This window comes from Lotus japonicus, chromosome 2 (assembly GCF_012489685.1).
Source record: "Lotus japonicus ecotype B-129 chromosome 2, LjGifu_v1.2".
Lineage (NCBI taxonomy): Eukaryota > Viridiplantae > Streptophyta > Magnoliopsida > Fabales > Fabaceae > Lotus > Lotus japonicus.
Genome location: NC_080042.1, coordinates 82,919,059 through 82,946,793, shown reverse-complemented (window position 1 = coordinate 82,946,793; position 27,735 = coordinate 82,919,059). Strand labels below are relative to the sequence as shown.

Genomic DNA, 27,735 nt, shown 5'->3' with positions numbered 1-27,735 from the left:
CATTCGCCTGCAGTTTTCCCTCAATACTGTAAATCTACACATATCCATGGGTCCCATGCACCCAATTGTTCCCCACGCAGCTCAAGCCCATCTTTTGCATACTTGCTCCATCTCCCCATAATTAATGATGAGGGAATTCCAGGCAGGTCTAGATATCTACAAACAGCAAGAATATGATCGCATGGAATGCCATATGATTCCATGCGAACAAGTAAGCAACCTCACGATCCGGAAAGTGATAGGTGACTATGTTATTGACAGATAGTTCTTTGAAATTTACCATCCCCAAATCTTCTAAACCATTGATAGCAATCTCAGTTGGCGGCTCCACATCAACATTTTGTTCTTCAACCCCATTTTCAGACTCTTTTTCATCTTCTTCATCATAGTCAGTCCCTTGCTCTTCTCCTTCTTCTCCACTTTCCTGAACGTCATCAGTCCCTTGTTCCTCATCAACAAAGACATGTACATCACCTTCCCCTCCTTCAACCATTACTCCAACAACATGCTGAGGACCCTGGCGCAGTAAAATTAAATAAATTTCCCCAAATCAAACAACCCATATACTAAGAAAACAAGATGCTATAATTTAATTTAAAATCACACAACACTTCTCAAGGAATGAAACACTTTGCCACTGGAAACCATATTATGCAATTTAGCTGTTACCTGAAGCGCAGAGGAACCAAGTGCTGCATCATCTATCAGAGTGTTCGACCTAGACTCCTGGGTATGGGAAGACATGTTCAACAGCCACCGAACCCACCCGTTCCCACTAGCGAACCCGTTCCCACCGCCTAACCAACCCGTTCCACACTACTGCATAGGAAACCCAGATCGAACACATTCATTAGAAGGTGAAAGCAATAAAACCTCTACAACATCATTCACAGAAGGAAGATGCAGTAATGAGAAGGTAAAAGCGACAACGAACCTGTTGATGAGGAAGAAAGAAGAAAGCTGCCGAGAAGGGAGGCGTCAGATCTGGATAGGATTTGAAGATGAGAATCAAACCTCATGAACCCTAGCCGTCCTGGAGTTGTTCACAAGGAAGAAAGAAGAAAGCTGGTGATGATGAATGTGAATGAATCGGGGTGAATCGGGATATGAATTTGGGTTATTTTCAGTTAGAAAGGAGGGGAAAATTTATTGTAGTTTGTGTTAGTTTGTTTAAGTTGTATGTATTAATTACATGACCCAATTAGTAGTTTGTTTAAGTTGTATTAATTATGTTCCAAATTTTTTTTTTTACTGATACAATTACCTAACTCAGTTAGTGCAAATCAACATTAAGAAAATTACTAACTATATAACTAATTATATATAATATATTAAGTATTTTATTTTTTAAAAATTTAAAAATACCTGCTGGACCTGCACTAGCAGGTCAAAAGCAGGTGGTGTAACCATGGACCACAAAAAAGTGGCCCATAGTAAACGCGGCTCCTTTTTGGGTAATAAGATTACCTTTTCCAAGTTTTCCGGAAAGCCCAAAGAGGTTCCTGCAATGTGGGGTATCAATTGACTATTCATAGTTTTGGTTGCGTTACATAGAATCAGATTCTTCGATTCAACAAACAACTACACTTGGTCTGTGTTCGTGTGTGTGTGTCACACTTTACCACCGCTAATTTGGTCCCTTTCTCTCAATGCTTCTTTAAACACGTTACACTTGGTGGAAGGAATCAAATGGAAGCTGAAGGGTGAGTGTGTGAGTGAGAACTGAGAACCCTTCTTTACACTGAAACAAGAAGAAAGAAAGAAAGAAAGAAAGAAAGAAAGAAACCACTTGAATTTGACAGTGTTTGTCATGGCCATGGATGGAAGAATCTGCGAGAAATTAACGGCCAGATACTACGCCCTTTGTGCCATTGCTGGAACGATCAGTGCTGGTACCACTCACCTTGTCACCACTCCTCTTGATGTCTTGAAAGTCAATATGCAGGTGCATTTCTTCGATTCCATTTGTTCTTCACACCCTGTTTTGCTTTGTTTGATTAGAGTGAGGATCGCTTTACACTTTTGTTGTGTATCAAAATGTGGGAAATTTGAGTTTTTCGGCTACCCTTTTTTGAGAATGGATTCTAACCCTAATTTGCTGTAACAAGAAGTGGAAAAGTTGAATTTTTTTGGCTACCCTTTTTGAGAATGATTTTTAGCCCTAATGCAGTAACAACAAGAAGTGGAAAAGTTGGATTTTTTTGGCTACCCTTTATTTGAATGAATGTTTTCCCTAATGTTTAGGACTGACCATGTTGTTGATTTGATCATATTTGTTGATGGGGCAAGTGATTTTGTTACTTGTAGGTGCATCCTGTTAAGTATTACAGCATTTCAACTTGCTTTACGACGTTATTGAGGGAACAAGGGCCTTCTGTTCTTTGGAGAGGTTGGACTGGCAAGTTCTTTGGCTATGGTGCTCAAGGAGGATGTAGATTTGGTTTATATGAATATTTCAAGGGGGTTTATTCCAATGTGTTGGTGGACCAGAACAGGAGTCTTGTTTTCTTTCTTAGCAGCGCGTCTGCTGAAGTATTTGCCAATTTAGCTCTGTGCCCGTTTGAAGCTGTTAAAGTGAAGGTTCAAGCACAACGCAGTTTCGCAAAGGGCTTGTATGATGGCTTTCCAAAGTTATATGCATCAGAAGGCATGCGAGGGTAAGGAGAGATTCAATATGTTAGTTTCCTGCTTTGTGTGCGTCTGTCTTTAGGGGAAGATTATGATTATTTATCTTCTATTCTGTGTACTGCTTGCAGATTCTACCGTGGACTTGTTCCACTTTTGGGCCGAAACCTTCCATGTAATTTCATAATCTCTTGAAGCTTTTTTCATGCTACAATAGTTAGGGCAGTAAAATTTTATATTTAAAAAGTAAAGAGTCATCATCAGTGCTATTTCTACATCTGTATCCTCGTTACCCTTATACTTTGTGAAATCTTCCATAACTGCATATCAGGATTTTTTCTGATATTTTAACATACTGTCTTACTCTGTAGATGTGTTTCAGTATCTTTACTTTGTCATTCCTGCTCTGCCTAGGCTTTGTTTATGAGTTTTTAGGGGAGGAGAGGGGACAGCTTTGAGGGGAAAGGGAGGGGAGGGGAAGAGAGGGGAAAGGGGTGTAAGCCCTCCTTTCGTTTGGAAGTTCAAAATTTCACAAAATCCCCCAAGTTGGGGGAACTCCACAAAGTAATTATAGGAGGGTCTTTGAGGGGTTTTCATAAACTCCCCAAACCCTTCCCCCCCTTAATAAAAATCTCCCAAACAAGGGGAGGGCTTCTCATAAGCCTCCCTCTTCCCTTCCCTCCCCTTCAAATCTCAAATTGCAAACACAGTCACACCCTTAGTGTCCGGTAAAAATTGTATTTCCAATCATTATGTTATCATTACCACATTGTACCAGTTTAATTTGACTGATTAGGATTGCTTTTCATCAATGAAATAGCAAAAGATGTTGAATAATAAAATAACAATAGACTTCTTCAAAGCTAAGCATGCTGAGTATTCAATTATACTATGGGACTATGTTCTGGAAATAATTAATTTTACTACTCTGATCTAGCATGGTGATGGAAAGTTTCAGTGATAGTTAGATATAACACTTGCAGTTGTCCATCTATGAACTGTATTAATTGTTCATCTGTATTTTTGGCAGTTTCCATGGTTATGTTCTCAACATTCGAACATTCAGTTGATTTTTTGTATCGTAACGTTGTCAAAAGAAAAAAGGAGGACTGTTCAAAAGCTCAACAGCTTGGTGTGACATGTTTAGCTGGATACGCAGCTGGATCTGTTGGTAGCTTCATTTCTAACCCCGCTGACAATATTGTGGCTTCTCTTTATAACAGAAAGGCTGATAGTCTTGTGCTGGTATATGTTTCTTTACATTTGGTTAATGATACTTCCTTGAGAGATCAAAGCCCTTGTACTCAATGTGCTCCTCTCTTATTGTGCGCAGGCTGTCAGAAGAATTGGGCTAGCCAATCTATTTACCAGGAGCCTTCCTATTAGAATGATGCTGGTCGGTCCTTCTATAACATTGCAATGGTTTTTCTATGACACGATCAAAGTTTTAGGTGGACTGTAAGTATACTGCTCTCTAAACTTTTAAGTGATATTTATAAGTTTGCTTTGTAGTTTTTTCTGTTTTATTTATATGCTAGTATTAACTATTAACTAATTTTGAGTTTCCCATTTTGTATTTTGCTCATAACTCATAAAGTCATGATTATACTTCACGGTGCTCTGTGTGTGTGTGTGTGTGTGTGGAACAGTGCAAACTGTTGAAAAATATAGATAACTAATAATTTAAGTGTGAAGATTAATCTTATACAGAAAAGCATGTGTGCCACTCAATGAGGCAGACATTTGGTCTGAAATCCCTATGAAGTTTTCACGAAGCAGAAATTTGTTCACGCAGTCTGGATTTCAGATTTTGATTCTTTTGATCAAAAGTAATCACCATATAAGAGAATTTTAAGGACTATATATTGATTTTAAGTTTTTAACACACGAACCTTCCTATGCTTCTGCTTGCACATGGTATGTATGATGCTGCCTTGGGGAGAGGGAGACAGGGAGTTGATCATTTGTGAACTTTCAGTTGTCAATATGGAAAAGGTGTCATATGTTACCGTGTCAGGAATCATGTTCTCGCTTGTGCATGCATTTGCATTATGGCTTTCAATGGCTTTGGGTCATGGCCTGGTCACATGAACTTACTACCTTTAAATAGTGATTGAGGCATTTGCCTATTGACTACTTTTCATATTGATTCCTCATAAGAGTAACTGATGACTCATTTTTCCTTATTGACTAAAAATTATTTGCATATGGCTTTACTTTAGCAAGAAGTTAACTTTACCTTTTGACTCTATTGGGATGTATGTTTTAGTTTGTTGATATAATACTGTTAGGTTATAGTTTGTTGAGATAATTCTGTTAGGATTAATTTTTTTAGGATTAGATATCATTCCGTTATCTTATTGTTATAGTGTGCGCTTGGATTTCCGTTGAACTCAACGTGAATCCACCACATTGAAACCGACGTGTCAAAATCATACTTCTCCGATCCACGTTAAACTCAACGTGGTAAATTCTAGCTTCTCCGTTGGTGCATTGAGATACATGAAATCATGTTGGTGTTGGCTCTAACACCAAACCAAACATGCACATAGTTTGTTCCCTTTTTAGTTTGACCACGACTAGGAAACCTTATTTATAAATATTGTACTTGTGAATCATGTTAAGACAAATCTATCATCAATCAATTATTTAGAATACTTATAGTTTCAAGATGACATTAGAGTGGTATCATCCTCTGTGATCTTTCCCATCACTATTCTGCTGTTGAATTTCACAAGTTTGATACTCTGTTATACAAATGTCAATATACCATTCTCTCCCCAACAAGCAATCTAGTCGAGCTCTAGTATCCTGATTTTTTAAGGTACCCTATTTTGTTAGTATCCCAGTTTTTTGATTTCCTGCTGCTGTAAGCACTGACCCACCATATCTTGTTGCCACGAGTTTCAGTCTCTCTGTCTTCACTGTTGAAGTCGACACCTTTGTCCATCTCAAAGTCCATAAACCGATCGTTCCCTAAGCTCCAAATACACTCACCACCTTACTAGCCTTCGTTAATGTTGTTGCTTCTTCTGTTGTGGTCATCGACTCCTCTAGCTAGCCTTGAGGAAATCCTAGAGAATTAGTTCTGACTTGCAACAATCTCAATTAGATCAAGTACGGATGCTGAGTATCAGGCAATGACTCACACAACCTGCTAGTTCTTATGGTTGAAGCATTTAATTCAGGAATTTCAGTTTTGTGGTCATATGAAGCTAATGTGTAATAACCTGTCATTATATATAAAACTTAATTTTCTCTCTTTCCACTTTCTATTCAACCAATCGAGAGGAGACTACCAACTACTTTGTTCTTCTTCACTTTGTCTCTTATTTCTTTTGTACCAAACGACCTAAAAATCTTTTTTTCGTCACAAGTTTCTCTCTAGTCACCTTCTCTCAGCTCATTTTCTCTTCTACAGTCAAACAAACCATAAGGGGGCCAATGATATATTCCAAGCTGGATGCATATGATCTATACCCTCCAGCTTTAGGGGGAGTGTTGAGAATTGAGATATATGTTATATGTTTTCAGTCAATAATGATATACACACACATCTTTTAAACACTTCATTTTCACCTCTTTTTATTTCTATCTCTCTCCTCTTATCATCTATCACATCTCATACTCTCTCTCTCTTACTTTTTCTTTTCTTCTTATCTCTCTCCTCATTTCACCTCTCTCCACCTCAAAGAGAGGTGTGAAAGGAACATTATCCCTTTTCAGTTTGTTAAGTTAATTCTGTTAGGATACAGTGAGAAAATTTTGTTACGGTTAATTTTATAGTATAGTTAGTTTATTTCTCTATTTTGTTTGTCTAGGACTAGGAAACTTAACATATAAATATTATACTTTTAAATCATGTTAAGACCAATCAATTATTGATAATACTTCTAGTTTCCAGAAACTCTGGTAGATGAATGGAGAGAAATGTCTAGTTTTGGTGCAAAAAACATAAAAGCAATGTCATCAAGAGATAGCATTATATGAAAACTGTATTATAATGAACACAGAAGGTCATGAAGTGGCTTTTATGGTTAAGGATACGAAATATGATACTAAAACTGTAGACAAGATAGCCCATTTAATTATGTGAACAAATAGAAATGCTGAGAATGGAGTAGCATTACTTGCAAACTTCTGGCCTGGCCACTGGCTGGTACTCATGCTGGTACTGTTGATTACAGAGAATGTTATCTGATCCTGATGATAAGTTTATAAAGGCGTCAATTGCTACTCTTTAATGTAATAAATACTTTCTAGGTTTATCTATCTTCATTTCTACGCTGTCATGTAATGGTTTTATCCTGTTTGATAAGCTAAGAGTTAATTATAAAATCATTTGAATCTAAGGCTTTTGTTATCTACGTTTATGTTAATATTCCTGAAGGATTTGTCTAGGAAATGATGTGTCGAACTAACATCAACTTTAAACCTGTATTCTCTATTTTCTGAAACGTGTTATTGTTTTTTGAAACTTTGCAGGCCAACTAGCGGTGAAGTTGCAACTGACTTGTTAGAAGCGGCAGCAGTCTAGATATAGAGTTGGAATTTCGCAGTCACATTTTTCGTATGATTGCAAGTCATTTTATAGCATATACAGGAACAGTTTTGGCAACTTTGTTTTCTGCCATCATTTTGTCCTTTGAATGTCCTTATAGGCTATCGCTGAAGCTTTTGAAATCTGGTTTTGGAAAAGAATGACGAGCCCATTCATGTACTGAATGAATTGTATTAGCATACTATACTGGGAGTTACAAAAAATAAAGAAAAACAGAGATTTACTAGTAATGCTTGTGCTGGCAATTTACCAGCTAGGGTTTTGTTCATTCCACTTGGCAAGGAAAGGAACATTTCACAATTGTATAATGTAGGCAGAAACATCCATCTTAGCAGGTTTTTTACCCAAGTCTTCCCGGAAATGATTTGAGGTCAAGCTACATTTGTCTGTCAACTATATTTAAGCAATTGATTGGTGTGTTTGGTTCTGTTGTAGAAAGCCCCATAATCACTTTTGAAAAGAACCTACAAAGTGAATTTTCTGGAATTACTATGCTTTGAATTGTATGTCCACTAATTCAATATACTGAGTGCATATTTGGAAATTCTGCTATACTTGATTTTAAAGTCAAAATCAGTTATGGGGAAGAACTTCGGTGAGTAGCTTCCGGGTGCCAGAATTGATTATGAGGAAATAGATGAGTCACAGAAGACACCATTATTGAATCTGTAGATAGCAGCAAATTCATAATTCACAGGCAGAATTGCTAGTTGTTATAAATGAGGGGCACATTGTATGTATTGTCAGAGGCACCAGATGTCCCTGATTTGGCTTATTATTGAAGGAACTGTCTAACTCACTATCAGCTATGTGACATATATTGTGTCACTATCAACTGGAGCAAATTTTGATGGCCCCGTTTATCTACCGTCCTTTTTAACTCAAGATTCATGTTCATGTGTTGCCAAATTGTGCCCACAACATAGGGTCATGGCCATAACTTTCTCACTCTCAACGCTCAAGACAATGACAAATACCTGAATAATATGAGGAATTCCACACCTCAAACTTCATATTTATATCTTACTAGTTACTTAGGCCAGAAAATGATGCGTACATGAAATCATGGATCATACAAATATCAATATTTGTCATCGTTTCCAAGCTAAATTCACGAGTTTTCTCTTAAAAAGGTAAAATCCTAGAAGGATGAGGTGTGCACTCAAGAAAGCATTCACGGGTTTCATCCCAAAGTTATTTTTGAAACAGCAACTCTGCTACAAGAAAATGGTTATCTTTCTTTCTATCTATCTTCTTTTTGGTCATAATAATCTCACCAAGTTATCTTCATGCTATATCCTCACCTATTAAGAATATGATAAAAAGAAGACACAAACACTCACACCTATCAATGTAAGTCATGAGTTTATATGTATTAGATTAATAATGTATCTGGAAAAAAGTGTTAATAACAGTTGTACATTAGCATTACTCTCCTGGCAAAGCAACCAAGTGTTCAGATTAATCTTCACGAGGCACATGTGGATCTACCTGGAACTTAATTAATTTAGACATAATCAGGTCCAAGCTAGTTCTAAGATCCTAGTGTTTTCTGATAGACTTGAGAAAGAAAAAGTAACATTTTTTAAGAGAAGAGTATTCACCCCAACAACCTAACTATTCTCCTCACTACAAGTCAAGTGTGAAACATGAAATGAAACACCATTCGAGGTCAAATGATTTAGATCTTTATTCTCACACTAAATCATAAACGACTCACCACAAAATTTGCTAAATTCTTTTTTATATAAGTCAAATTAAAATTTTCGAGAGACTATCATTAATATTTAATATGAAAAGTCTCTTTAACAGTTTTCATTTTTTGCCTTTGTATAGATTGACTCGGTTGTGTTTGTCCATTGTGCATAAAAGAGTCTCAATATGGATGATAGCTACGGGTGTTCATTATTTTCAAATCATATTCTTCCTATGAGTATGAACCGTTCATTAATTAAAACTCAAATGAAATGACCGATTGTTAAATAATTGTTAGAAATTAATTAAAGGACTTTGTGCCCCCTCCATGCCCATCAATATTCAATCAATAATGTCCACTCTTCAATTGAATAATAAATACATTATATAATGACAGTTACCTAAAATACCAATCTAGTCGACTAATCCCGGAGAAGGGTCCCACTAAAACGCTAAACAGCCGGGACTTTAAGTTAATTTAAGGTAGTTGTACTTGAATTGAGTTTTTACTCTTTTTTTTTTTTAATTTCGATTTATAAACCATTAACAACACTTTCCAGAATCTAACTTTTTCTTTATATTTCTGCTGAGATTAAATTTTCTCAATTCAATTTTTTCTGATGTTGAAAATTATGTGTCTCTCTCTTACTTGAAAACTAATGTCATATTCTCATAATTCATCATCATATAAATTCTCCTATATACTAAGTGGAGAAAAAAATTAGATGTTATCTACACTTCAAAAATATCAAATGTATCAGCTTTTCATGTAATATTATCTTTCATGTAACATGCATGTTTCTGGATTTACAGTACCTTAACTCATTATCCTCCAATTAAACATATTTGAAAGCACCACTTGAGTGTTTAATTGTGCTACGCCATTACATGCAGCGTTTTAAATCTCAAGTTTGACATTTTAACTAAAGAATTAGGAGCTGAAATCTATTGGTGTGCACCACATTTGTTGACATTTCAATAATAATGTTTGATGGACACCTAAATGTAAAGGATATAGATACATAAGGTAATATATGAAGAAAACATAAATAAGTAATGTATGTAAATAATGTAATGATAAAAAATAATAAAAATACATAAAACGTGTGTCGTTACTTTTAGTGATTCATGAATAGAGTTGAACTTGAAGGAATGAATTGGCCGCCATAACCATCACAGCTGGAGAAAAAGCTGCCTTGGCTGTTTTAAGCATACTTTCCTCGAAAGAAGGATCCCATTCATACCTGTGTTGGATGATCCTGTGGACCCCCCTTCCTTCCATGAACTCAGAGGTGGACCAGAAACTGATGTTTTGGTTTTATGTAAACACAACTCCATGTTGTCATTAAAGTATGATTAATGAACTTTCAAACATTGGAGGAAGAGGGTATTATAGGCACAGAGCATTTACTTGCCCAACTTATCTTCTTCCATGCTGCCAAATTGACTAATAGCCCAAAACTTTGCCAAATTAAAGAAGGCAAGATTATTATACCAAGAAAATGTAGTTATCATTTTTCTTCCATTATTTCTTTAATATATAATGCTTTTTTGATACAATATAGGCTTAACTGCACTTTTGGTCCCCCACTTATACAATTTGTGCGAAAATGGTCCTTAAACTTTAAAAACTACAATTTTAGTCCCACACGTTTACCTCCATTTGCATTTCTAGTTTTCCGTCCAAAATCTAACGGTTTCTGGAATTTCCACAAATATTAGTTCACATCTTCATCTCCAATATCATCACCTCACTAAATCATCCCTGGAAACGTACCCAAACCCAAATGTCATTTAAGAGAAAAATTAGTGACTCTCATTCAATTTGCATAGAAAATTAGAAACCCACAAGGAAAAAACCAGTCCACAAAACTATAAAAATTCCAAGAAAGATGCAAACTTTGTTTCACCCAAGAGGCTAAATTAGAAACCCCACAAGGAAAAAACCAGTCCCACAAAGCTAAAATTAGTGACTCTCATTCGATTTCTTCTCTGCTCCGACTCTCCTTCCATGACGGTGTCAACGAAAACGACATCAAGTTCGCTCCTTTCTCGTTCTTCTCATGCTTTAATTTTGTGATTGTGTTTTTCTTAAAGCTACTGGCTTTAGTCTCATTGCATTTCCATCTACATTCTACATTTTGATTACTTCCAGCACTCTAGTTTTCGACAAAGTGTTGGTTCTATTTGCTCAATAAACTATTGGGTTTTCTCATTGCGTGTTTGGCTCTGTTTTTCTTTAAAATTTATTTAATTTTATATTAAGATTTCTCAATATTTACAATTGTTATCCGTTGGTACTGTGTCAATTTTAAATATTAAGGTTTGATTATGGTGTTGTGTTTAGAAATAAGAAATTAAGGGTGGGAATTTCATGTTTCTGGGGATGGTTTAGTGAGGTGATGATATTGGTCAAGAACATGATGAATGTGATGAAGAAGGAGATGAATATTTCTGGAAATTCCAGAAACCGTTAGATTTTTCACAGAAAGGCAACGGAAAACCAAAAGTGCTAACGGAGGTAAACGTGTGGGACCAAAATTGCAATTTTTTAAGTTTAGGGACCATTTTTGCACAAAGAGTATAAGTAGGGGACCAAAAGTGCATTTAAGCCTACAATATACTATTATCTATCTATTCTTTCATTAGGAACTCTTTTTGTATTTTTTCACAAATGTCTATAGCAACAGAGGTGTCATGAGTCATGAAGTCTACAGAATCCAACAAAATTAGGGCAATAACTGTATACATTCTGGAGGATAAATCTAGTTAGCACTAGGCTACTATAACTAGCAAAGCTCCAAGGCTTTTTTGCCCATCTAGTTAGGATGACCTGGGTCTATGACTTGCTTCTCATTAAGTATCCTTTTTGAAGTTTGAAAGGTTAATATTATCCACTAACATACAAATCATGGAGGCTTCAAATCAAAACAAAAAACAAGATTATAAAACATGCAAAAACATTCTAAAGCTGAACACACAGTAAAATGAATCAAGATGGTGATAATGATTAATATAAGTTGCAGAGAAACTAGTCCTTGAAGTATTCAATTTCTTAACATGAACATTACAGCAATGTAAGTTTCATTCATATTTTAGATTGCATTCAGTAACAGTAACAAGGCTTATTAGCTATTCAGATGGCACATTTCACTGAAAGAAGATAACATTTCTGCAAGTGGTACAAAGTACAGACAGTAAGTGTAATTCATTCAATAATTAACAATGGATTGAAGGTGCAGTTGTACATAAATTATACATAAACAAGGTACATAATCATCTTGGGTTTCTCCCCCACCCTCCATAACTATTTGGCCTGTTGGATTGTGTACACTTCTTTCTACCCTCAAGACAACTGAAATACAAAGGAAATTAAATCGAAAATTGAAATTGTACAGGGAAAAAATCAGAATATATAGAACAAGAAATCTACAATTTGTGCCGCCAAGTCAAAGCAAATTATAACATCCAACAAAGGCTGCTAATTCATTCTGGCACGCATGTTATTGACCCCAGAATGAGAGATACATCGTCTCTATTTAAATGGATATCCCTGCAAAATAGGAAGATAGACAACATTAGTAGCAGCCCTGCATTCCCTCATTGCTATCATTCAGGCATGCCACAAGTAGTGACGGTGAAACTAGGTTAATGTTAATCACAAAGTCATGCACTAAGGTTAAGCCTAGAACTATTTCATAATTAGTACCCAAAGCTAATTTTGTAGGTGATGTATTGACCTGGAAAAAAAAAAAACTTACTCATGGAATATGTTGCTTGTCAACATTGGTGTGTAGTTAAATAAAATCAGGTTTTCACATAGTCAACGCCGCGCTTTCTTTTGTTAGACTTTGAAAAGAAGCATATCTGAGCCCAACTCTTTTTCTGCTTTAGTGGCTTTTGTGGTTTAACATCCTTCTTCTCCCCAAGCTCAACCATGTACTGAACAACAGCCTAAGATGCACCAAACCAACATATGAAAATTGAGATTCAAAAATAGAAAGATCTTTATCAAAATATAAAATTCAAAAGAACTACATTAATGGGATGGTTACCTGTGCTCCCTTCTCAGCTATATCTCTTGGTGGAACTTCAAGAGGATTCTCTTCCACTCGCAGGACACGAAGATTTGTGAGCAACTTAAATGATTCAGGAAGGACACGTATCTGGTTATTGCTGATATCCAATTCCTCAAGCATTTCTAGGTTCCCAATGGATCGTGGTAAGTTTCGCATGTCAGCAAAATTGTTCCCTATGTTCATCCTGACAAGGGAGGTAGCAAAACACAAGCTCTCAGGCACTGACTCGAGCTCATTGAAACTTACATCAAGTTCCTTCAGGCTTGTTAGAGATGACATTGTTGTGGGTAGTTGTTTGATGTTATTGTACCGCACGGACAAAACCTCCAGGCTCTGAATCTTCCCTACAGCTTCTGGTAAGGCCTTAAGTCGGTTATAGTCAGCATGAAGCTCTCTAAGGGAAGAACAATTACCAATAGAATGTGGAATCTCTTCTATATCATTTGTTTCCACATTCAATATTTGTAGGCTAACAAGTGAGCCTATAGTGTCAGGAAGCACAGCAAGCTGATTTGCACTCAAATCAACCTCCTCAAGACGTATCAATCTGCCAAAAGATGCAGGCAGAGATGGTAACTGGTTTCCCCGCAGATCTAGATAGACTAGATTGAGAAGATTTCCAATAGAATCAGGGAGCTCCTGGATCCTATTGGTATGCAAATCCAATCTGGTCAATGATGAAAGGCCTCCAATTGTGGAAGGTAAGGCCACAATCCGATTCTCTGATAAATCAAGGGTGACCAAGCTTGATAACTTTCCTAATGAATCAGGTAGCCAATCAACTTGATCCAATAGCTTGTTCTGTAGTTTCAGATCACGAGTGCCTTTCTTCGCAGAAACTTCAATTAAGCTAGCAAGTTTAATCAAACTTAACTTATCACCATCTTTACCTGCAAAACAACATTCCATCAAAACACAATTACCTACCTAAACAAATAACAATATCAACTGAATTGAATGCTGAAAGACATACATGAATAGACAATAGTTAGTTACCTGAGGTAGTTGTGGGTTTGAATGATGAATCCAATATCTGAGCTTTGGTGGGGATGCTGGGTTCAATTCCATACCCGTTGGAGTAGAATGTGGACTTGGACTTACTCACATAACTATCATCTCTAGTAACCAACTCTGAACTCTTGGAAGGTTTCCTCTCCGCTTGCATCAAGCTGGAAGAAGCAACAGATGCAGGAGGTGGAGGCCTATCAAAACCACCCCTAGAAGCAGAAGTAGAAGCAGAAGCCGAATTCTTCGACAAGCTAGGCGAAACCGTGGAAGCAGAGCCATTGTAGTAACTTTTTTTGCTAGAAGTACTTGTGGAGGGATTGGCAACACACATGGAAGCTCTCTGAATCAATTCATCAAACAGTGAATGGACATTCTCAAGATCAAGAAGTTTCATAGCCTCCCTCCTCTGCTCCTTACTCTGGAAATACAACATGTTCTTCTGCATCTCTTGCAAGATCATGAAAAGCTCATCAGGCACATCAGGACCCTTGCTCTGTCTCGCAATGGATTCAAGCCTCACCTGATCCTCCTTCTCAACATTCACAATCAAACCATTCGCCGCTTCAACCTCATCAATCGCAGGCCTCGCCGGCAAAGATCTATGAATCCTCATTATCTCCTCCACCACCCCATCCACCGACGACCAAGACTCCATTATTTTTCGTTCCAAATTCACCACCGAAATTTCAAAACTTGAACACCATCACGAATACCCAGTTGGGGAAAAAGAAGGAAAAACGGTTTTGCTTACAGTTTCAGACAGTTACACACACACCCCCAAATCGGTTGAATCAAGAAAGAAACGAGTTTCACAGTACCCGACAAGGAAGAAACACCGTGAGGCTCATTCTGTTTGTGATTCCGGTTGAAGAACCCAACGAACACAGAAAGTTGCAACGTTCAGACCTGGTTATAGCGGAATTCAGAGAAGAAACGGTGAATCTGAAATTGGGAAGAAGAAAACGAAAACCGAACGGTTTTGTTCAGTTTAGAGCGAGCAATGAAGAAGGGAGAATGGTGAAGGTGAGAGAGTGGTTTTGAATGGATTGGATGAACAAGATCTGCACCATTTGAATCTCTTCTTCTTCTTCTTCTTCTGGTTCTTGTTGTTGTTCTTCTTCTTCTACTTCGTGCTATTTTTGTCGTATGCGCCACTTTTTATATTTCCCGATATGCCCTTGATACTTTTCTTAAATAACCACCTCTTGTTTTTCTTTTCTAATCCGCCCGCGGTTTTATTAACGGTTGTTTGTGGAAATGAAAAAATGAAGCCCAATTCATATGTAAAGGCATATATACACATATATAGAGTACTAAACCAATTTTGCTCTTCAACATATAACATGATATATAAAACAATATGGTTAAATAAGGTTTTAGTCCATGTATAGTATGCTAAGTTTAAAAATTTCAAGAGTAAAATTTGAATTCAGTTTTTACGGTATGAAAAAACTACTTAGTTTTAGTCCATGTGTCAGAAATGAATGATTCAATAACCTTTGCTACATGACTCTACTGATCTTACGTGTAATTGTCACAGGGTTTCACCAATTTTATCGAGTTATGTTAGTGAGTTAATGGCAAAGTCACCAGACTGCCACCTCCGGCAGTGACCGAAATCAGGAGTTTTTCAAAAATAGGGATTGAGTTTAAACCTTAATTCGGAGATGGTCAATTTTTCAAATTTAGCATTATAAAGGGACCAAAACCTTATATTACTCAAAATAAATAAAGATATATGAAGGTCTAAGAAACCAATAAATTAACAAGATTTAGCACACAACTCAACTGAATTCTTTAAGTATTTAATTCAAGATTTAATGTCTAATTTATTTTTTAATGTGATTTTTGAGTCTTGAAAGAATAGTAATGTTAGTTTTTTTTTTTAAATATTGGAAGTGAGAGTTAATGCAATTGGAGTATGGAGGGAACAGGTGTAAGTGTTGGGAAGGGGGACACGTTGAAAGGTGGATCCAGCTGGCATTTGCTGCCTACTACTCTCCTCACGCCAATGGCATTACCCTTTTCAGCGGTTAAACCAACACAACAGGCAAGTGCAAGTGCAAGTGCAAGTGCAAGCAGATCAGAATAGACCTGGACCTGGCTACTTTAACTTAATTAATTATCATTTGTTTATTATTACAACTTTGTGGTCATGGTTGGTAATGTTGTGAAGAATGGTGTGATGAGAAAGATGGGTCGTGGTCATGGTCATGGTCATGAGACTCATGGCTTGGAGCCTTGGACCAGTTATTGTCTTAGTCGCCGGTTACTTACTGTGAGACTTATCTCTCATCTCACTGTTGATACATGCACTACTTTATTGGAAGCTAATTTACTTATTTAAGAGATAAAGTGCTGAATCACTACGTCAGTACACTCTGGTTTATTCCTGGCTCTGATGATCCTGATCCATGATTCATACTTGTGATATCAATCACACTCAGACTCACGTGCTATGCCAATAGCTGTCCCCTCACCATCAGGCGAACCCCATGTACATGTTACCCTCCTGCTCCTACATCTTCTATGCATCCATTTACTATGCAAATTACAAAACCAACCACCACCATCATCCTCATCCACTCAACTCAAGGGTTACTCATATTTCACAAGATAATTAATGATATTATTCACTTATTTCATGTTTCTCGCCCTTCCTACAGATTAATTTAATTTTCAGCGAGCAATATATATAACTTGATTTTGATAACACCTCGAGTGATATGATGAGTAGCGTTATTTATGGGATTGAAAAATTATTACAGGAGCATGACACATGATAAGGCAATGCCAGCAAAACTAGGCTGCACCTTTCACCCCTCTGTCTCTTGTTCTGCCTTGTCCCCTTATCATTCAAGCAATCATATGCATATGTTTATTTTATTCTATTTTAACCACAAAGTAAACTAGTCCTCTCTCTATTAATGGTGTGTGTGTGTCCTCAAATTTCACTTACTTAAGATGGAGTTAAAATCATCATTGAGGGGATTCACGGTTGATCTCAAAACACACCTTATTCTAAATTTCTAATTAAGGTTCCATCTCTAATTAGTTTAGGTAGTTAGAGAATTTGAAAAGGATGGAGTACGAGAATTTGGAACTATTCACCACTTAAAAGTTGGTAATTTCAAAACTTATTTATATATGTCATGACATATATGTATTACACTAGGCAATAAGAAGAACAAAAAAAATTATGTATTATAATCTCTTAAAATTATTGTCATATTAGTAATTCTTGCTTATATTGAATTATTGTGACTTTAGGGTAAAATAATGTATTTTAAACTTTTTTTAACGTATGTATTTTAAACTTAACTCAATCGATACAGGATGCTAGCGTATAACTTGAATAAATTACTTTTGTGTGTTGAATAACATAATCATTCACCTTACCTCTTATAGCATATCCAATGTAAGGTTCTTAGTTCTTTTATTTTTGAGCTAAGAATCAAGAACTGAGTTCTTAACCAATGGAGGGGATAACATGGAGTTCTTAGTTCTTAAAAATAAGAACTAGGTTCTTATATAATGAGTTTTACTTCTTGAGTTCTTAGCATAAAAAAATATTTTTTCTCTCTTATCCAAATTACTTTATTACTTTATGAGTTTTGTTTTATTACTTTATGAAAATAAAAAGTATAAATAATGTGTTTGGTGGGACCAAATAAATAGTTCTAAGAACTAAGAACTCATGGTTGGAACAAAATTTGTTGAGAGTTGCTTAAATACATGTGGCAGTACGAGTCCACATGAATAGTGCTAAGAACTAAGAATTAAGAACTAGCATTGGAGATGCTCTTAGGGGGCGTTTGGTACAAGGTTGAAAAATACATTCCCGGGAATGTGGAGGTAGGGAATCACATTTCCGTGTTTGTTATAAGGTTGAAAATTGGATGCTCGGGCATAAAACATTATCGGGAATGACATAACTTCCATAACTTCCGTCATTTGATTCCCATGAAATGGGTTGAGAATCTTGCATTCCCATAGGAAAGTGAATGTAACTTCCCACTACTCACAAATTCCATGATTTTTTTTTTATCATTTTGAATTTTTGAATTTTTAAATTAAATAAAATTTAAAAATATTCCCGGGAATCCTAAATCATAACCAAACACAATTTAAGTCTTACCAAGGAATGATATTCTCACCAATCAAATTTTCAGAAATATTATTCCCGGGAATGTATTTCTCAAGTTTACCTTTTTTTCATCCTATATTTTGGTTGTAACATAAATTCAAATGAATTTCCAGTTAAATTTTTCATTTCTTCAAATAAGCACACATTGAGGGAAATAATACCAAAATTGCTCCAAAAAACTTTGAACAACAGTAAAATGAAAATCATAATTATGTCATAGCATAATTTCAAATAAAAACATCAGATATCTGGATAACATGGTGATAAACTTAAATACAATTAAAATGTCATATAACCTTGATATATAAGGCACTAAGCAAAACATAATTCAAAACTAAATTAATATCCACATCCGAGATGTTCTACACACACCAATTTGGAAATCACGGCTGCTTGAGCTCCTTCAAGGTCTCTTCATAAATCTTATTCATCACTTCATTTTCACCATTCACATGGTTCATGAATGCAACAAAATTTTCATCTTTTAGCATATCTTCAGTTGCCTTGCTTTGTATATTTGAGAAACCGACTGTACTAAGAATAACCTGCAATATTTCAAATAATATAAGCAAAAAATTGTAAATTGATGAATTTTGTTGGTTAAATTCGGGCTTAATAAATTAAAAGCCAAAAATTACAATAACCATTAAGATATGTTATACATACGGTCTAAAGTAGATTAAAGACAAATAAAGATTGAAAATAAAACCTGAACACTTGATTTAGCAATTAAGCTTTTCACAGGTCCTCCTCGAAGATCATTTTCTCCAGCCAAAATAACATTTGCCCAACTTGGCGAGTTCTTGCCATTTTCTCTTGGGTATACAACATTGCCTTGGAGTGAGAGGATTTGAAAATCTCTCTGCATGCATGCTTAGTTGATTAGTCTGTTGGTGATTTTAGAATCATCAATGTATTTTAGTAGTAATGTGATCTACTATAGGCTGATGCAATTACGCGTTAGGTTCGGAATCGAGTCAGGTTAGTGCGGAGTGCACGCTCGGTGAGCCAACGCATAATTGACCGCGAATACGAACCGGGGTCCAAGGGGCGGAGCCCCTGGCTGGGGTCCTTTTCCCGAACGGGTGTGACCCTAGTTTGAAAAATCGTGACTTATTTTTGAATAGTTGTGATCATTCGTGCAGCCTCCTATATAAGGTGACTTGCAGCCTAAGGTATCTACACAGAAAAACAGAAAACCGAATACAGTAACAGATATTCGAAAACAGAACTCTCTACTTTCTTGATCTGTTCTCTTGTGCCAAGAAGCAGATTGATTGTCAAGTATTATCCCAACAAAGATTTCGTGAACCCAGGCAATTATAGGGTCGAAATAATTTGTTCGGAAAGTGGACGCTCACGATTCTTGACTTTATCCAGGATTATCACACCCAGATTTCTAACAAACGAACAAATTATTTTCTGATAATCATGGCTGGAGAAGGCGCTGTTAAGGAGATGACTACTAAGTTCGGGAAATTGGACAAGTTTCAAGGACAAGACTTCAGGCGTTGGCAGAAGAAGATGCATTTCTTGTTGACAACATTGAAGGTGGTATACGTTCTGTCTACACCGATTCCTGAACTTCTGGAGGATGAAACTGTTGAAAATATAAGAAGCAGATCAAAGTGGGAGAATGACGACTACATATGCAGAGGACACATTCTTAACGGTATGTCTGATCCTTTATTCGATATTTATCAAAATGTGGAATCTGCAAAGGAATTGTGGGATTGTCTTGAAGCCAAGTACATGGCAGAGGACTCATCCAGTAAGAAGTTCTTGGTGACTGATTTCAACAATTACAAAATGGTTGAATCAAGGTCTGTCATGGAACAATACAATGAACTTCTACGAATTCTTGGACAATTCACACTGCACGGATTGAAGATGGATGAAACAATATCTGTCTCAAGTATCATGGACAAGTTGCCCCCTTCATGGAAGGATTTCAAACACAATTTGAAGCATGGAAAAGACGAACTGTCTTTGGTCCAACTTGGAAGTCACTTGCGCATAGAAGAATCTCTAAGAGCGCAGGAGAGTGACAAGGGAAAAGGAAAAGAAGTTGCTGGTCCCTCAGTTAATATGATCGAGGAGGGTAGTAAGAACAATAACAACAAAAACAAAGGAAAGAAGCGTGCTTTCAAGAACAACAAAGGAAGTTTCGGTTCTAACAAGAAACCGAAACTAGAATGCTGGAAGTGTGGTAAGACAGGCCACTTCAAGAGGGATTGCCGTTCTGGAAAGAAGCATGATAACGCGAATGCAAGTGGTTCGGGAAAGGGGTCTAAGGACCAATCCCAAGAACAAGGTCAGAAATCAATTCATAACTTGAATATTTTGGTTAAACATTCAGTTTCATTAATTTCTGAAGCATTTTATGTGCAGGATGATGCTATTGCGTGGTGGATAGATTCTGGCGCCACAACACATGTTTGCAAGGATCGTTTCTAGTTCAAGACTTTTGTTCCAGTGGAAGATGGATCTGTCCTCTACATGGGAGATCATCACTTTGATCCTGTTGAAGGCAAAGGAAGCGTGGTGTTAGAATTCAGTTCTGGAAAAACTATTACTTTGTTTAATGTTTTGTATGTTCCTAAACTACGTAAGAACTTAGTTTCTGGTCCTGTATTGAATAAGCTTGGATACAAGCAAGTGTATGAATCCGATAAATATGTATTATCAAAGTCTGGTGTGTTTGTAGGATTTGGATATTATAATAATGGTATGTTTATGTTGAATTTGAATGGAGTTCCTAATGATTCTGGTTCGGTATTTATGACCAATTCGAATGTTATGAAATCTTCTTTATGGCATGCTCGTCTAGGACATGTACATTATAAAAGAATGCTTGAAATGTCTAAAGATGATTTAATTCCTGTTTTTGATGGAAATGTAGAAAAGTGTAAAACTTGCATGCTAACAAAGATTACTAGGCAACCTTTTAAAAGCATAACAAGGAAATCTGTCATACTTGAATTGATACATAGTGATTTATGTGATTTGCATGCTACTCCATCATTAGGACATAAAAAGTATCTTGTCACTTTCATAGATGATGCATCTAGATTCTGTTATGTTTATTTGTTGCATTCTAAAGATGAAGCCTTAGATAAATTTAGAGTTTATAAAACTGAAGTTGAATTGCAACAGAATGTAATGATTAAAACATTACGTACGGATAGAGGTGGTGAATATTATGATCCTGAATTCTTCCAATCCGTAGGAATCATTCATGAGACTACGGCACCTTATACACCTCAACAAAATGGTGTGGCTGAAAGGAATAATAGAGTTCTTAAAGAAATGGTGAACGCCATGTTATCCTATTCTGGTTCGAGTGAAGGGTTTTGGGGAGAAGCCATGTTAACGGCTTGCTATTTGTTAAATAGGGTTTCTAATAAAAGGAACAAGACTACCCCATATGAACTTTGGTATAAGAAACGACCCAACTTAACATTTCTACGTGTTTGGGGTTGCAGGGCCGTGGTTAGACTCCCGGATCCTAAAAGGAAAACTTTGGGTGAAAAAGGTGTAGCTTGCATCTTCGTTGGATATGCTGAACATTCCAAAGCATATAGGTTCTATGTTATAGAACCTAATGACTCGGTTTCTATTAACACAATTATAGAATCAAGGGATGCCATATTTGATGAGAATTGTTTCTCTTCTATACCTAGACCAAAGGACCTTATATCTAAGTCGGATGAACCTACAAAGGATGATCATTCAACTGATGTACCAAGTGAGACACTCGAACCTCGGAAAAGCAAAAGACTTAGAAAACCTAAATCTTATGGTTCGGATTTTCAATTATATTTAGTTGAGGGATCAAAGGATCAAATTGATAATCAATACTATTATTGCTATAGTATAGAGGAGAATCCAAGAACGTATGATGAAGCTGTGAAATCTCGAGATTCTGTTTTTTGGAAAGAAGCAATTGATGAAGAGATGAGTTCTATCATGGAAAATAATACTTGGGTATTATCTGATTTACCACCAGGTTGTAAACCATTGGGTTGCAAATGGATCTTCAAAAAGAAGATGAAAGTCGATGGTACAATTGACAAGTTTAAAGCTAGATTGGTAATCCAAGGCTTTAGACAGAAGGAAGGGATTGATTACTTCGATACCTATGCTCCAGTTGCTCGTATCACTACTATTAGATTGTTGATTGCTTTAGCGGCTATTCACAATCTAGTGATCCATCAAATGGATGTCAAAACAGCATTCCTGAATGGTGATTTGGAAGAAGAAGTGTATATGAAGCAACCTGAAGGATTTGTAATGCCTGGTAATGAGCATAAGGTGTGTAAGCTAGTTAAGTCGTTGTATGGGCTGAAACAAGCTCCGAAGCAATGGCATCAAAAATTTGATGAGGTTGTTTTGTCTAGTGGTTTTATTCTAAACCAAGCTGACAAATGTGTATATAGCAAATTTGATACATCCGGTAAAGGAGTCATTATTTGTCTATATGTGGATGACATGTTGATCTTTGGCACGGACCAAAATCAAGTTGATAAAACAAAGAATTTCTTGTCATCAAAGTTCTCCATGAAGGATATGGGAGAAGCGGATGTTATTCTTGGTATTAAGATTAAACGGGAGAATAAGGGGATTGTAATTACGCAATCTCATTACATTGAGAAAATACTCAAGAAGTTTAATCATGAAAGTTGTTCTCCGGTTAGTACTCCCATGGATCCGAGTGAAAAACTTATGCCAAATACAGGTAAACCTGTGGATCAGCTCGAATATTCAAGAGCTATAGGCTCCTTGATGTATGCTATGATTAGCACTAGACCGGATATTGCTTTTGCGGTTGGAAAGTTGAGCAGATTTACTAGTAATCCTAGTAGACATCATTGGCATGCGATAACTAGGGTGTTCAAGTACTTGAAGGGTACTATGAATTATGGATTGTCATATGTGGGATTTCCTTCGGTATTAGAGGGTTATTCGGATGCTAGTTGGATAAATAATGTTGAAGACTCATCCTCTACAAGTGGTTGGGTGTTCTTGCTTGGGGGAGGTGCCATCTCGTGGGCTTCCAAGAAGCAAACATGTATAACTAGTTCTACAATGGAATCAGAGTTTGTAGCATTAGCTGCTGCTGGTAAAGAAGCGGAATGGCTAAGAAACTTGGTATATGAGATTCCGTTATGGCCTAAACCGATATCACCAATTTCTATCCGTTGTGATAGTGCTGCCACATTGGCCAAGGCTTATAGTCAAATGTACAATGGAAAGTCTAGACACTTGGGTGTTAGACATAGTATGATTAGGGAATTAATCTTGAATGGGGTGATATCCATTGAGTTTGTTCGGTCGCAACAAAACTTAGCTGACCACTTGACGAAGGGGTTAGCTAGAGACTTAGTGAAGAAGTCGGTAATTGGAATGGGATTAAAGTCCATTTAAATCTACTACCTATGTTATACCCAATTCCCTTCTAATACAACGTTAGAAGCTGAATTCAATGTGGAAAGATCATAGTTAGAGATTGGAGCACTTGTGTTTATCTTCCCAAGGTATGTGCTCAGACCTGCAAGTGATGGCTAGGTTGAAGTATATCTTCTTAATGGTTCTTTTGGAAAATTGTAAATGCAGGTGCAAGATTAAAAGGATCACCTATGTAAGCATGAAGTTTTGCCGCTTCAAGAAGCTTGGACTTGGCTTCCTATATGCTTATTAATGGATAAGGACACATGGCTTGTAAAGTGTCAAGTATGAACAGTAGAGTGTTGTAGAAACATATGTGTACAATATCTTTAGATATTCAAATGGGTTGACGGGTTCAATCTTTAAAGACACCCCGATTCTCGAGTATTTGGAATGTGTATTTGTACTAAAGTGGAAATTCAATCGCAAGATATTTTCATTTATGCATTTGTTTGATCGTTATATCTGTATGTTATAAGTTTGTATATGTTTTCTTATACAAATTGAGTAGATCAAGGATTACACTAAAATGGGGGGGATTTGTTGGTGATTTTAGAATCATCAATGTATTTTAGTAGTAATGTGATCTACTATAGGCTGATGCAATTACGCGTTAGGCTCGGAATCGAGTCAGGTTAGTGCGAAGTGCACGCTCGGTGAGCCAACGCATAATTGACCGCGAATACGAACCGGGGTCCAAGGGGCGGAGCCCCTGGCTGGGGTCCTTTTCCCGAACGGGTGTGACCCTAGTTTGAAAAATCGTGACTTATTTTCGAATAGTTGTGATCATTCGTGCAGCCTCCTATATAAGGTGACTTGCAGCCTAAGGTATCTACACAGAAAAACAGAAAACCGAATACAGTAACAGATATTCGAAAACAGAACTCTCTACTTTCTTGATCTGTTCTCTTGTGCCAAAAAGCAGATTGATTGTCAAGTATTATCCCAACAAAGATTTCGTGAACCCAGGCAATTATAGGGTCGAAATAATTTGTTCGGAAAATGGACGCTCACGATTCTTGACTTTATCCAGGATTATCACACCCAGATTTCTAACATAGTCTATGTTTGGTTTTCTATGAGCATAAGTTAAAAGCACTCTTGACAAAAATTAATATCGCACAATCAATTAGAAAGGTATTTTTTTATAATTGTAATGCGAAGCACATATATACTTGATCAATAATTAGCATCTAGTGTGATTTGGTAGGGATTTATCTTTTATAGAAATATGGAAAACCATTTATCCAAGCAAATGTCAATGAAAAAGATATTCTGTTGTAGTGTTATTGAAAATAAAGAGTTTATTCTCAAACATTAAAGAAACAAGTTTTTTTTTTCAGGATACGACATCTGAAAATGGTTAAAATAGACAGATATATGATAAAGTCTACATCCTTAATTCAATTATTTGAGCAATGTGCATATATCGAGTCTTAAAAAAAAGTAAAACCAACATCTAGGTTTTATTGAATTAAAGATATACGTATGGGCTCCATACTTATGCTTTATAGTTCCTACAAAATCAGGATAAATGTTCTATTTCCAATGTAATTCAACAAAAAAAATATACTTTTGAAAAAATGTAAGTTCATTTCTACTCACTAAAGCTTGTTAAATTTTACTAAATTACAAGCAAAAATATTTAAAAACATAGATAGAATATGCTTAATAAAGTTAATTGCATTATATGTTAAATACATTGATATAACGTTTTTCAAACAATTTTTTATAGTTTGATAGAAATCAACAAAGATTTATATATTTTACAAAATAATAAGAATATGAATTTGAAAAAGAAATAATGATAATTTAGAAAATTTTGAATAAAAGAAGAAGAAGAAGAAAGGGACAAGAAATACAAACATGAACATGTACTGGAACTCCTTGACGATTAAGAAATTCAACATGCGATACAGTTTCAGTCGCTCCGATGATACACAGATCTTCCTTTTTAGCAAACTGTGCCAAACGTGCTAAGATATCCTGAAAAAAATAAAGATAAAAATATGAGATTTTGATGCTTTATGAAATGAAAACGATTACTTGTCCTTTCATTCAATTACAAGTCTATATGTTTATAGTAGAAGGGCAAGAATAAATTATAATGAGATATATGATTATAATTAAAAACAAAAAAAAAATTAAAAAGTGATAGAAAAAAATTGTTGAGAAAAAATTATGTTAAAAGGAGGATAGCGATGAGGGTAAGGAAAAGTAGAACTACTTGCTTTAATAAAACTATCTTTTGATCCTGCAAATTAAAGTCAAATCTGGTCATTTCTCCCTCAATAAAATTATGACAATTACGTGGAACCTATATGCACTAATTAAGTTTTATTCTTTTAAAGAAATAATTTTTAAAGTGTGTTCTGCTTGTTAAAATTATTTATAAAACTAATTACATAAGAGATTTGGCAAAAACCCATCTAGTGTTCTGGAATAGCTAGAGGTTTAGACATCTCTACAAAATATTTTCATTAATTTTTGAAGTCTACTATAAAATTAAACAAACCTTCTATAATTTGCATAAAGTATTTATTATATCAATTCTATAAATTTCAGTATTGTAAAAATAGAAAAAAGTTCAATAAAAGAATGATCATGCTTCTACCGATATATGTGATCTTCACTGTCATATCATCTCCTCCTGAGTTGGTTGCAAATGTTCCAACATCAATGTTGGTGTTAGACATCGTGGACGGTTATCCAATGCCCTCACGAGAAAGAGGTGATGAAGGTTCTGTGGTCGATCATCGTAACACCAAAATCAGAGGTAAGCATAGTTAGAATAGTAATGGAGGAAAATGACATGAAAAGTGAAAAAAATGGGAATTAAGAATCATGTATTACCATAAGGATCTCGATTGTTCCTCTGTTGATCGTTCGATATTGGATCTTGGGACTGAGATGAGTTCGACATTTCCCTCTCCCTGAATCGAGTAGAGATGGTATCTCAATGACGATGCTCAGGTGCCCTTTTATACAATTGACATTAGGTTTCCACCAATCTCTACAATCAAAACTATTTTATTTATTTTCTTTTTAATTTAATATAAAACGACAACTCCCGAAATTTAATCTTGAGAAAAACAATATTTTATTAAAATTGTATACTACTATAATATTAAATATATTATTTTAATATAAATATAAAAATATTGTAATAGTACATATTTTAATTTTATTCTATTATTTTATCCGAAGAAGTTGTTTTGAAATAGCCGCCCTGTAAATATAAAATATATTATATTAATACATTTTTTCAATTTTTTATTATTTTATTTCACTAAATAAATAAGTATTTATTGTTTTTTATTCTTAAAATTCATTTTTTTCTATCAATAATTATTTATCGAAGTGAGAACATGAGAATAAGTCATGACCGTTAGATCTATAATAATGAGTGACTAAAATTAAAACATTTTCATTGTCACATGACCACTTAAAAATTTGATGTGACTTTTTTAAAAATTCACATGACTTGATGTTTTAATCTTGATATTTCATGACTTGATTTAGCGGTCATGAATTATTCTCATGTTCTCATATAAAAACATATTTATCATAATGGAGGGGTCAAATTAAACTAGGAGTAACTCTAATTAAAGTTACATCTCTCACTAAGTTTTTACATAATATGAATTTGACAAATACTACCTTTGAATTAAAACTTTTTAGATACCAGTAAGATTTGAACCCTGACCTTAGGAATTAAAACTTTTAAATGAGTAGATTAAGCATACAAAATTTCATAATATTTTAAAATCATTGGATACTTCATTAGACAATTTCATTATGATAGATAATATTTGTCTTGACTTTCAAAAAAAAGATAATATTTGTCTTGAAAGTAAGTCAATATCAACTATAACCCAAAATTTTGTATGCATAGCCATCACAATTATATTGCATAATTCAATGATTATATTTATTAAATTCATATCCTATGAAAAGTAACTAAACAAAGTAACTTTTACAAAGTTACTCATGGATTAAGCAGATCTTTTTGTATAGATGAGACGTATCTTATGAGAAACTAGTTTTTGTTTTTTTAATGCAAGTGTTACCCTTATTCTACTTGCGGACACGTAAGGCTCTCATTCGAGACGCAAGCCTCTAATGCATGCAGCACCTTCCCCCATCGAAGACAACATTTCAGCGTGTAGACA

At 35.5% G+C, this 27,735-nt stretch overlaps 2 protein-coding genes across 2 annotated transcripts; one reads left to right on the top strand and one right to left on the bottom strand.

The window, feature by feature from the left end:
• Positions 1 to 1,536: 1,536 nt before the first annotated feature.
• Positions 1,537 to 7,672, top strand: LOC130740338 (mitochondrial phosphate carrier protein 1, mitochondrial-like). Its single transcript, XM_057592910.1, has 6 exons — positions 1,537 to 1,945; positions 2,308 to 2,657; positions 2,757 to 2,800; positions 3,656 to 3,870; positions 3,959 to 4,083; positions 7,111 to 7,672. Exons 1-6 carry the CDS (start codon positions 1,811 to 1,813, stop codon positions 7,160 to 7,162), a joined length of 921 nt encoding a protein of 306 aa, XP_057448893.1. The 5' UTR covers positions 1,537 to 1,810; the 3' UTR covers positions 7,163 to 7,672.
• A 4,402-nt stretch (positions 7,673 to 12,074) lies between these two features.
• On the bottom strand, positions 12,075 to 15,203 carry LOC130740337 (plant intracellular Ras-group-related LRR protein 4-like). The gene is made up of 4 exons (XM_057592909.1): positions 13,957 to 15,203; positions 12,937 to 13,850; positions 12,643 to 12,835; positions 12,075 to 12,434 (listed from the first exon to the last, which is right to left on the bottom strand). The coding sequence occupies exons 1-3, from the start codon at positions 14,621 to 14,623 to the stop codon at positions 12,689 to 12,691; spliced, it is 1,728 nt and encodes a 575-aa protein (XP_057448892.1). The 5' UTR covers positions 14,624 to 15,203; the 3' UTR covers positions 12,075 to 12,434; positions 12,643 to 12,688.
• Positions 15,204 to 27,735: the final 12,532 nt, after the last annotated feature.